Raw genomic sequence first — 12,857 nt, 5'->3', positions numbered from 1 at the left:
GTAATGATTTGGGTTTATTTGTTTTATTTTCTCTAGTGGGCCAGGCAAATTTGGGCTTCTACAATTTTAATGCATAAGTTAAAGTGTGTTTATTTTCATTTTCATTTAAGTGTTTTAAGTTGAATAAGAATGTGAATAGGTTTTAAGTGTTTAGCAAGCATTCATTCTTGATTAGATGACTCTTCAAAATACCAAGGGAAGACTATTCAAATACTGATCGGTTTTGGTGCACTTAAAGGCCAATTCATGGCACCAATTAAAGGGAAGAAATACAAAGAATGAAGGTATTCAATTATGGTAGAAGAAAGGACTACAAACAACAACTTAAAGAGCATTAATCTTCATAAAGATGGTGACCTTTAAGCTATCCATGGACTAATGAAAAGGCATGCCCTTTCATCTACTCAAATACAAGTGAAGAGACATGCCTTTTGGGCTAACCATCAAAGAGTTAAATCAGAATTAATGATCTAATTTAAGCTAGTTAAATAAGGTCAGTTGAGGCCTATAAATTTCATTCTAAGTCATTCATGTAAAAAAAAAAAACTTTTGCTTGAAATTAAATCATATTTTGTGAGAATATTTCTATCTTGGTTCTTCATTGAACTATTTGAACTTATCAAACTTTCTTCAAAGTTTGTGGCGTTCAAATTTTGTCTTATCACTCCGTTTACCATCCCGGTGTGTGGCGGCTTCAATACACCAAGATTTGAGTATAAGGTCAAGTTTAAGCGGGTTGTAGTTTCAATATAGCTACGGTTCCTTAAAGAATTCAAGCGCTTCGAATTAAGGTTTCCACCTTTTGAATCATTTCAAGATGATTCTTCAATCAAGTTGTTTAATTTCCGAACCCACAAAGCTCTAGAAATCACATCAAAATCACATGCTTCGTTATTTATTATATATCATTTTTAAACACATCCATGTTTTCTAAATACGTCATTTCCACACTTTATTAGCACTCAAACAAAGCTTTATCTTAAAATATTTTGTACATTTTAATTTTATTATGCATACTTTATGACCTCCATCAATTGTATACAATGTTATTAATTGAGTTTATGTCACAAGTTAACTCGATATCGACTCAAGATTGATTACTACACCATGATAAATAATTTAGTGAATTTAATATTCGAATGTGATATATGAATGTGTTTAAATTTCATTTTACTCACCATCTATAGTTAATATTTTTAATATGATATGTTTACGTGTTTAAATTTTTTAACTCACAATTTAATCTAATTTTTCATTTAAATATCGTACATATTATATATGTTTTTATTAATTAGTTTCAAATATACATTTCATTATTTATTATATGTTATTTTTAATGTACCGAGAATATAAACATACCCTAAATTCTAAATATGTAATTTCCACATATATGCACATGAAAGAATTTTTAGTATAAATCAAAATTTTAATTTTTTAATAATGGCGACAAGACTTTTTAACTTGAGTTGAATTGAACAAGACTCCCTTTGGATCTTAAACTACTTGTGCAATGGAATCATATGACATTTTGGTTTTGAATTCTCCCCAATCTCACCACAACACCATTGGGAAGGTGTTTGGCAAAATCTCAGTGGAGCAAACGCACTTCACTGCTACCCGTTTTCAACTATAGCTCAAAGGGTTTGGTTTATTGACAGAACTTCCCATGGAGACTATAATTTTTATTTGGGTAAACTAAATTTAAGGTTATTAAATTATTAATAAGTTTATATTTTAGTAATTTAATTTTAATAAGTTATAAAATAATCATTAAATTATTTTAAGGCATTGAATTATTTGAAAATTTTTATTTAAGTTATTGGTTGTTAAGTTTTTTTTAAAGTCTAGCTTGTGAGTTCTAAGTGACGATTTGACAATCGTATAATGAATCAATACCCATTGACAAGTAGAATAGCATACATTAGATCTAAACCAATCCAGCAGTCATTATTAGATTGGAGAAAAAACTTGTTTGGATTCTGGTTTGAATATTTATGATATTCAAAGCTACTTTATGAAAAAGAAACGAACTGCAGAAGAGAACGAGAAGAAAAGTTTTCAATTGTAGCTGGCAGTGCAAATAGAGAATGTCATACAATAACGATTTTAATAGTTTAATGACTTAATTGAAAACTTTCAAATAGTTCAAGGACCATTTTATAACCTTTTGAAATTGAGTGATCAAAATGTAAACTTACTAATAATTTAATGACCAGGGGCGTAGCTAGGGGCTTTTGGCAGGGGGGCTCCGCCCCCTAAAATGGAAAATTTTTCATTTAGGTCCTTTAAAATTTTTAAAATTTTAAATAAGTAAAGGTAAAATTGCACTTTGTTCTCCTAAAATGATAAAAAAATGATTTAATCTTTTAAAAATGATAAAGATATAGGTTATTAAAAACGATGAAATTGCATTTTTACTACGTAAAAATTACAATTTAATTTTGACCCCCTTAAAACAAATATCTGGCTTCGCCCCTGTTAGTGACCTTGGGTGTAGTTTATCATTTTCATTTTTATCCCTTCTAATTTTATTTATTATCTTTGTTATATTATTTTAATATAAATACAATTTTAATTATTAAATTATTATTTAATATGAAACAGTTTTAATATATTTTATTAAATAATATAAATATAATTGAAAAAGTTAATTTATTTTAATATAAATATGAATTTAAATTTTTTAATTATTATTCAACATTAATATAATTTTAAAGTTATTGTACAATATAAATATGATTTTAATATTTTTATTTTTATTATATATAGAGACACTCATTAATGTTTTTTAAAATTTATTTTCACCTTACCACCGTCATTATTTTTAAATTTAAATAAGTATTCCATTATTAATTTTAATGTTGCTACTACCATATCTAACCCTTACAACTACAATAACTAAATTCATTATCTTTATTATCTTATTGAAACCAATATTACCCCATCAAAATGTACAAACTAAAATAATTAATTTCAAAGTGTTACCCGGTCTAAAAGACACCGAACTTTTAGGTCCAATACAAGCGTAGGAAATAGGTTTCCCTTTGGTTTTTTTTTTTGTTTTGTTTTTTTTTTTTTTTTTTTTTGGCTGTTGAAGAAATGGATATATATATTTATATATTTGATTACGTGGGGATTCTGGCATTGGCATTGGGCATGACGTTGTTAAGCTGGTTGGTGATGAGATGAACCTCCTGAGGCAGAAGATGGTACTTAATACCAAGAGCCTCGAAGATCTTTTTCAATTCAAACACCAGTTCTGATCTTCGACTGCTTTTTTCGCCATAGTTTTGGTGGTTTATTGTGTGCTGAACGCAAAGAACGAGCTTCATCTTGTCCATATTCTCTATCTCCTTGAATATCAACGTGTGCTTTGGACTCCAATGTTTTGGCTTGCTGTCAATATACCTGAAATTTCCCTCTCACTTAATCTTTCTAATTTACATCTTGTTTTAATTATTCATGTTTCGGTGAAGTAGAGTACTTACAATTGTATAGCTTTCTTGAGAGCATTGATATCTTCAACAGGAGTAGAGACATCAATGGTGAAATCAACAGTATCTCCCATGTCGGGGCTTCTTCTGAAGTTGCTAATAGGCTTTGTAAGAAGAACAGAGTTTGGATAATATATCTTCTCCATGTCATATCTTAAGAACACTGTGGTCAATATGTTCATTTCTTCCACAATCATCTGCGGTTTGCAATCAATCAATATCTTAAATATTGCCTTTCGTTTGTAAAGAAATAAACCATCCCTTTACCTGAACTCCATCGATGACACAACGATCACCCACGTCAAAAGGGTGCATAACGAAGACGAAAATGATGGATTCAAAGATGGTTTTGCAGGTGTTTTGGAACATGAATCCCACAATAAGCAACTGAGATGTAACAACGAAGACGACCTTAATGGTGGCAACCCCCATTACTAGAAGGGAAACTACGATTATAATCACAACAACTATTGCGCTTGCTAATCTGTGCAGCTGTTGGACTGCTGTTTTGGTATCGTTCAAGGAATGAGCCAAGGCTTTGCGCTCAACATATGCATGTACCTGAATTCCAACGTACTAGTCATCACTACAATTAATCATTTAAAAAAAATACCCACTAAAAATTCAAAATGAAGTGATTTTACTTTGTTTTATTTAAAAATCCTAATATAATCATTAAAATCATAAATATTATCTGTCAAAATTTGTCAATTTGACATGCTGATTAGACTATCATTGTGTGACATGACTTATAACTAAGATTAAATTGACAAATTTTAGTAAAAATTACTAACAATAATAATAATTAGACTATAATTTTAATTTCAAATTTGAAATTTGAAATTTCAAACTTTTAAACTATCTACTATAAAAGTAATTTTAACTTTAAAACTTTTAATTAAACAGTGAAATTGATGTACATACATAGTCTACATGAAAATGCAATATAAATCACTAGAAAATATGAAATGTAAATTTAAACTATTTAAAAATAAAGCCTCATAATTGAATCTTACCACCCAATTTCTAAAGGAAGATTTGGAGATCTTTCCAGTCTCAAGGGCTCCTTCGAAGAGAGGAAATATAGTATGAACTTCTTCACTATTCAAGAACTTCAATAGGTCTTCCTCTTCTATATACCTTTATATGTATATATTAAAGAGAATCAAAATAAAAAATTAAGTTAGAGTTGATAATTATTAAGGAGAATGCAGGAAAATGATTAAGTTGAAAGAGGGGCGAAGCCATAACAATTTTTTAAGGGGAGCCAAATGAAATTTTAATTTTTATAGCCTATACTTTTATAATTTTTAAAGGATTAAAATAAAGTTGATAGAGAATGAATCTTAAAATCAAATATTATTTCTCTTCTTTTGTGTGTTTTGCAATAATCTTTTCTCCTTTTTCTTTAAGGTTTAATTTATTATTTTGATATTTCAAAAAACATATTATTTTGATTACATCTTTATATTTGAAATAATATAATAACTTGTTGAATTTAATTTAACTTAAACTAAAAGTTTTATTTAAATCCTGCATGATCTATATTGATATAAATTTATTTGAATTAATGAAAAGCTAAACTCGTGTAATCTATGAGATTATATGTTCAACCCAATTATTCAATTAACACAAAGTTATATATTAAATGTGTACTTTTTTTTGTAGAAATAAAGATAAAAATTTGATAATAAAATGTACTCCATTTTATGAGCAAAATCAAATTTTCAACCACATAATTAAAAAACAAGATAAATAGTCATTAAACTACACCTCATAATTTATGATAAATAATTAGTAAAAATATGTATTTAACTTAATGCTAATATTTAATATATGGATAATAGATTAAAACTTCAATATTTATAATTTAAATAAATTGAGGAAATTTCCTTTCCTATGCTTTGTTGATGGAAAGAGACAAAGTATGTAGCCACTGGTTCTTTAAAACAGAAAGACATAATTATTTATTTGCCTTATAAAAAATTATTTTAATATTTTATTTAATTTTTAATTGTATTATTTATTAAATCATCTTTAAATAGATTAAAGAATTAATTTTGCTAGTGTGGCATCCATGTTAGCAAGTAATTAATTTTTAAAAATTTTAAAATATTGTTTATAGTTTTTTAATTTTTAAAAATATTGTTTAAAATCATCTTTTAACAATTCATGTGGATATCACATCAAGAAAGATATTCTATCTATTTAAAGTGATTTGATAAATCGTACAAGTCTAAATATTAAAAAGATAGAAAATTCTATCTATTTTAAATTGATTTGATAAATAACACAAGTTTAAAAATTAAAAGAGACGGAAAAATTAAATAAAACGTTAAAATAATTTATAAAAAAATTAAAAGCTAAAATAATTTGTAATGCCAAAGACAAAAAAACATAAAAACATGCAGTGAATGGTCGAGTATCACATATAGTATATAGCCGTACAGTTCCTAAGGACAAATGTGATTTTAGGACCCTTTTTTTGGGTTCTCCGATGCGTCATTCTCAATCAACACTGTCTATACACTTTCACATTGTTTGTAAAAACTAACCTTACCTTTGCTTTTCTTATAAAAATATTTATTCATTTCTATTTACCTTTTGAAATTAGTAACCTTACATTTGGAAAATACCTTATCTATATAATTTCCGTCTTTTCGCAAACAAAGTTTATTAAAATTTATTAGATACCAAAAACAAAATCATTTATCTTACTAATTTAATATATATATTATAGTAATTTGAAGTTATTAATCTAATATGTATATACAATAGCAATTTAGAGTTACAAATTATGAAATATAATCCAATATATTATAGTTGAATTCCCGCACCATAAACTATTAATACTTGGCAGGTTACCATGTTATAGAAAACATAATTTTATCCTTAAATTATACCCTTCTAATTTTACTCTTAAATTGATGATAAAACATATATTTATTTCTAATAAGTAAAAACATTTCAACTTGACTAATAATAAAATTTATCACGGTCAACTAACTAAATTTAGGAAACAAATCTTTAAAATCATATAACGATAATTAAGATGATTTGAATCATTAGTACTCAATAAATTAATTCTAAAAATATTAATAGCATATCACGTGAATTACTGGTATATATTAAAATATTAATGACAAAAGATACATTTTAATAAATAATTATTTAGGAGTTTTCTCATATTTTATTCTTAATAAATATTACTACTTAGATTTTTCAACCTTAACAATTTTACAAATATTTTTATAACAACTCTAGCAATTTTTAATTCCTAGGTTTGAATTCTTCCTTTATTTATGCTTAAATTAGTGATAATATTTTAATTGCTAACAATTTTTCAAATTAGTTTACAAATATTCTTTAAATATTAGTGCTGAATTTTGGCCCATAACATTTGTTTTTAAAGTAATATCTTTTAATGTCTATTTAATTTAACTATTCTCATAAATTAGTAACCGTTAATTATTTAAATATAATAAACTTAAATACGAGAAAAGATTGTATAAAGCTGTGATTTCACGTCATTTTATCTCTTCCTAAAGAATGTCAAATTAGATTCTTTCTCCTGATTTTTATTTTCTTAGTTAAATTAAATTTTTTCAGGAGAAAAAATAAAAATCAAGAAAAAATATGATTAGTCATTCTCTTATTAGAAATGGATAAGGATGACATGGAATCACAATTTTCTACAATCTCTTCTTCTTAAATATTTTAATGGATATAATTATTATCATTATTTTATACATAACACAACTAATATAAAAATTAATTATATAATACTTTACTGCATATTTTTATATTTATTAAATATTTTCGATTAAAAGATGACAATGATAATAATAGTTTTAAAATTTTTCTTATGCTTAATTAATGAATAGTTTATATACCATAAATGTTTCTACACATAATTCTTTATCAAATATGCACAATAATAAAAAATATAATATAAGTATATCATATATGAAAATAATTAAAAATAATAGTATAAGTACATCAAACTCGATTATATTTTTCTCAAAGAATTATATACACCTCAATATGTTTTAAATCTCATAAAAAGAAAAATAAAATTAATTTTTCTGGATAAGTTTTGACGAGTTTGATATTTCATTAAAATTTAAATCTCTCACACCAAAAAGATTTTTAATTTTAAAAATTCATCTTTATATACTTTCGTAAAAACAATATCAGGAATTTATTTTTCGATTGCATATTGAATTGAAAATTGTTTATGTTTGAAATTTTATTTTTTCATAAATAGATTGTTTGAGTTTATTTTGAAAAAAATACATATGTATTTTTTATTTTTAAAAACTTTCAAAATACTAATATAAATTAATAGAAGCTATACTCTTTTATAATTTAAGTGCTTCAATGGATTTTAATATCCTCGTGTTAAAGAAGACTGTTACTTTCTCACTAATGAAAATCAAAGGATGACATGGTGATAACTTTTTATAGGTTTTAAGTATTTTAAAAGATGAAAGTTAAAAGATATTGTATTCAATTTCCAAGAAGATGAAAAATATGACCTTATTTTTAATTTTCAACAACACAAAAATACATGTTTTTTCAAATACAAGATACAAAATAAGAAATGACTTTATTTTTAAAATAAATCGGTTGACTTTATGATTTTCTAGTAACTTAAACCTGGAGATTCAAGTTTAATCGATGTCGTGTAATTACTGGTTTTAGAAAAAATATTGACGGTTAAATATAAAAGCAAAAAGCTACTAATGGAAAAAAAGTTTTTTTTCAAATGTACTGCAAAATGGAAAGTAAGGAAAGAAAATTAAACCACTCAACATTTTATACTTTTTTATGAGTACTTTTGAAATTTAAATTTACTCAATTAGCCCTCAAATTTACTCATTCTTTCGATTATTTGAAATTATAACAATAAAATTACATTACACATAATAAGTTTATATTGAAGTTTTCTAATTTGACAATTTTTTAAATTTACATGGGAATTATTTATAATAGCCAATTTTAATATCGCATTAATATTTTAATTGTATTTCCACAAAAAAATAGAAATTAATATGGAACATATTTGGTGCACCGCCAAGTAAAATATTAAAAAGAAAGAAAGAGAGAATGGATGTAGGAATTGATTAAAGTCGTATTTAAATTGTTTAGGGATGATTTTAAGTTGAATGATATTATAAGTCAATAAACACTAACTTAATTAAAAATGATTAAATTATATTATTATAAAAGCGGTGTATTTTTATATTTTTACCTATAGTAAAAAAATATCAAAGGATTTTTGTTGTCAACCAAACCTTGGAAAGAAAAGAAAATCCCAAGTGGAGTTCAATGATGAGTGTACATTTTCCACTATAAATATAAATATTCCCCACTTTCTGTGCACAAGATTTAATTGCTGTGAAAGTGCATATCACAGCTAATATAATGGTTGCCTTCCTATTTTTTTTAATAAATTCTTGAATATTCTAAAAAGAAAAAGATTGATTAAGACAGAAGGAATTAGTGTCTCAAATAAATAAAAGGTGACAGAGTGACAGTCCTGTTCTGATATATCAAACGGAATGAGTGCGCAGTGGGGTTGGACTATATATATTCTATGACTTGATGATGACTGGAATTCTAGCATGTTTCAAAGTAGAGATGGAATTGGGAGCATATCATGTTGCATACATGCTAAATTATGGGCCTGCAATTAGCAGCCTTTTTGCTTTTAGAAAATGAAAAAGAAAAAAATGGATGCTTATTCTTTTTTTATATAAAAATATGATCTTTTTCCAAATGTTGAAATTTTGTAATTAATTTTACAGAGCTGATGCATTAGATAGTGCTTTCTAGCTCATTAATATTTTTTAAAACAATTATGGATAATATGCGATGGTATTCAATGTATCTATAAATCCTTGGCGTTTTATTTTCATGGTTCAACTTAAATCTAAGAAATGAGATTATAAAATGATTCATAAGATTCCGATGGGCAATCAGGAATTAAGCAATAACAGGGTTAAAAGGGAAACTTACTTGGCCCCTGGCTTGGCCACATTCTTGAAGATCCTCTGAGCACATGTCCGAGCCTCCCACTCGCTGTTAATTTCCGATTTCCCCGCCCCAAAATCATCGACCGTCCTGGATATCGTGGACAATCCCGACGACTTAACGTAGTTGACCAGCCTCTTGACGCTCCATGCATTAGCTCTCCCTTCCAAGCTAAGCTTCTTCAGCTTCTCCATGTCAATCCTTCTCGACCCTTTCTTCGACAACGTTCTGGCCACGCCGCCGCCGCTGCCTTCCGGCCTCAGCCTGGCAGGCATGGTTTTAGCATGCTTCAGTCCTCGTTTTTTAGGCTCTTCGTCTAAGGGAGGCCCCGAAAGTGCATCCAGGATATAGTGATGGAAAACGCTCTCTTTCATGCGATCAAAGAAGGTGGCTACGTGAAAGGATGAAGCTAATACCTTCACCAAAACGATTTTCAGTAGCCAAATGGTGGCGCCGGTTAGAACAGCAATCAGGCCAAGAAATGTTTTTTTAACAACGATGTTTTGTTTGTGAATATCAGGGAACATGATCATCCAACATATAAGAACTAACCCTAACCAAGCACAGTTTTGAAAGCTCTTCCTTAATCCATAAACGAAATATAGAACCTTTTCACGAAGCATGAAATTCCGTTCTATAAGGAAAACCATGAACCCAACAACCCAAGCCGAAACCAAGCGTCCGCAAAACAAAACCATGATCATAAGACACCATTTCCATAACTCTAAACCCCAACAAAGTTTGTGTTGGAGCGATTGTAGAGTTAAAGAACATATCAAACAAATCATGATAATGATAAAGAGAACGAACTCAATTAAAGCTCTTCTGTTTATCTTTCTTTTTCTTCTTCTTCTTCTGTACTCGGCTTCCTTACTATCTCCTACATTACCATCTTCTTCGTCGTCGTCGAACCAGTCGTCATCGGAGTCGGTGGAGGAGGTTTCGTGGTGAGGGTATAAGGGTTGGTTTTCATCGGATTCGGGGATGGGTTTGGGAGTTAGAGGGAAGGTTGTTTCGGCAAAACGGGCTCTGGGTTTGGAGAAGTTGAGACGGCGAAGAGTTTTGGTTTTTGCGGGGGTTTGTTGTTGTGAGAGTGGAAGGGTAATGTTGTTACTATCTGCCTGAGCCTGTGCCTGAGGAGATGATTCTTTGTGTTTGGAGTTTGGTTCATCCATGAAGAGGACTACTTGATCTGAATTGGGCTTCTGTTTATTTTGGTTTTGAGCCTCCATTAAAGCTCTCCCTCAGTCTTTCTAGCTTTGTAGAAGAAGAAAAGGAAAGAGAGGAAGAGTTCATAGACAAAAATGGCTTCAATATTTTCTTCAAATACTGGGAGAAAGAGTCGAAAGTAGAAACTGATGCTGGACGGAGTGTACGTGTGAATTTAGACTTACACATACAGCACCAGATAATAACTATAATATAAAAAATAACATGCATATATGTAAGTTGGGAATAACTTAGCATCAGTATAATTTTACTACCCATCAAAATTTTAAATACATATTATACATTCTTCTATATTCAACTAAATCTCCAATTTTAATTTATTTTAAAATATAAGTAATTAAAATTTTAAAAAAATAAAACCTTTAAAATTTACACAATTCCTTTTACCGAAAATTCAATGCAATAAAATTTTTGCTTACTAATTCTTTTTTAAAAATTAGTTGCATAACTTATGAAAAAATATTAAAATTGTAAAACAAGAAAATATATTTGTTTATAATTTAAAATTAATTATTTCAAATAATTTAATTTAATTAAAATTAAGTTGAAGAAGATAGTAGATATATATGAGTGTGTAATAATACTTTGTTATCTTTAAAATTTGACAATATGATATTATTTTATTGGTGCATAAAACTATACTTTTAGAATCGTACTAATATAATTTATTCCCATGTAAATTTATCTTAAATGGATTAATTTTTACCAACATTTGAATTTTTAACAAGATTTAATTAGAGAAGTTATTGACGTTTTGTCGACACTTAATGACATGAGTTCAAATCTTATTTTTTTATATATTATAATATGAATTATCAATGCTAGAAACTCTACCACACGCAGAGCGATAGAAACCACGTATTTAGAATACAAATTTATGTTTAAAATAACATACAATAAATAATGAAATGTATGGTTTAAAATAATTAATAATAACAAGTGAATTATGTAGAATGTTAAAATAAAAAAATAGGTTAAATTGTAAATAAAATGAAATTTAAACATATGAATACATTTGATTAAGAATACTACATGAATATAATTATTTACCATGGTATTGTCATCAATCCTAAGTTAGTGTCAAGTTAATTTGTGACGCCATCTCAAACAATAACATTATTAATATTAGAAATTTTATCATATGCGTATGTGTGTGAAACTATGTATAAAAATATCAAAATGAAACTTTAATTGAGTGGTAAATTAAATGTTTTACTAATACATTTGGTGTGGGTTCAAATTCAACCACATCTAATTTTTTTATTTTTAAAAATAAAAAGACTAAATACCCTCGAATAATATAACTTTTTAAATATGGAATAATATTTTCGTAATTTTCTTAATTGAGTTGATGCCTAGTTAACTCGTAATACAACTTAATCAATGACTTAAACAATAGTTTAGATCAACAATAAATGGATGTAATAAAATGTGCATAATAGTATTAAAATAAAATTTTAGTTGAGTTTTAATTTAAAATTTTACTAATATAATTGTTGTGGGTTTACATGCATGATTTTATTTTTAAATAAAATTTTGGAATAATAAAACATGAAAGTATGGCTAAATTACGGAATAAAGCCCTTTTTTTTCACAATTACGGAAATAGGCTAATTTTTTTAAAATGACGAAAATGGGCTGATTTTGTTAAAACGCGTTCAGCTGGTGTTATTTTCAAAGGAAAATTAGAAAAACCTTTCCAACTAGAAGTGTTTTTCCCCTCTGAACAGTAAAGCACTTCCAGCTCAACGCGCTAAGCAAAAACGCATCCAGGTCAGTGCGTTTTCCCCTTCCCCTAATGTTCACTTCCAACGACTATTTTAAATAGTCATGACCCCCCAATGGTAAAAAAAAACTATAAACCCTCCACCTAATAATTTCTCACATTTCTATCTTAAATCTCTCAAATTTCTCAATCAACTCTCAAAAATCTCTCAAATTCTCAATTTATTTACTAAAATTCTATTTCTATCCAAATTCTAATTTTTATTATATTTTTATTAATATTTTCAAGAAATATTTTTTTATTAAATTTTTTTCGTGTTTTATATAATTTAGCAATGGTCGGGTCTCTAATCCGTCTTGATAACAAGAGCA

The 12,857-nt window shown here is 27.3% G+C and overlaps 1 protein-coding gene across 1 annotated transcript; it reads right to left on the bottom strand.

The window, feature by feature from the left end:
* Positions 1 to 3,043: 3,043 nt before the first annotated feature.
* Positions 3,044 to 10,926, bottom strand: LOC105784145 (mechanosensitive ion channel protein 10). Its single transcript, XM_012609944.2, has 5 exons — positions 9,516 to 10,926; positions 4,511 to 4,634; positions 3,762 to 4,055; positions 3,489 to 3,691; positions 3,044 to 3,408 (listed from the first exon to the last, which is right to left on the bottom strand). The coding sequence occupies exons 1-5, from the start codon at positions 10,760 to 10,762 to the stop codon at positions 3,126 to 3,128; spliced, it is 2,151 nt and encodes a 716-aa protein (XP_012465398.1). The 5' UTR covers positions 10,763 to 10,926; the 3' UTR covers positions 3,044 to 3,125.
* Positions 10,927 to 12,857: the final 1,931 nt, after the last annotated feature.

This window comes from Gossypium raimondii, chromosome 13 (assembly GCF_025698545.1).
Source record: "Gossypium raimondii isolate GPD5lz chromosome 13, ASM2569854v1, whole genome shotgun sequence".
NCBI classification, from domain to species: domain Eukaryota; kingdom Viridiplantae; phylum Streptophyta; class Magnoliopsida; order Malvales; family Malvaceae; genus Gossypium; species Gossypium raimondii.
The sequence above is the reverse complement of the archived record's forward strand: the minus strand, read 5'-3'. Positions and strand labels throughout refer to the sequence as shown.

What these genes read in the sequence shown, in the direction of transcription:
- LOC105784145 (XM_012609944.2), bottom strand. Translation starts at nt 10,762, where the DNA reads ATGGAGGCTCAAAACCAAAATAAACAGAAGCCCAATTCAGATCAAGTA. An exon ending in GTGGCCAAGCCAGGGGCCAA is followed by an intron (nt 4,635 to 9,515) that starts GTAAGTTTCCCT and finishes ATACATATAAAG; the next exon opens with GTATATAGAAGAGGAAGACC. An exon ending in GTGTCATCGATGGAGTTCAG is followed by an intron (nt 3,692 to 3,761) that starts GTAAAGGGATGG and finishes TGCAAACCGCAG; the next exon opens with ATGATTGTGGAAGAAATGAA.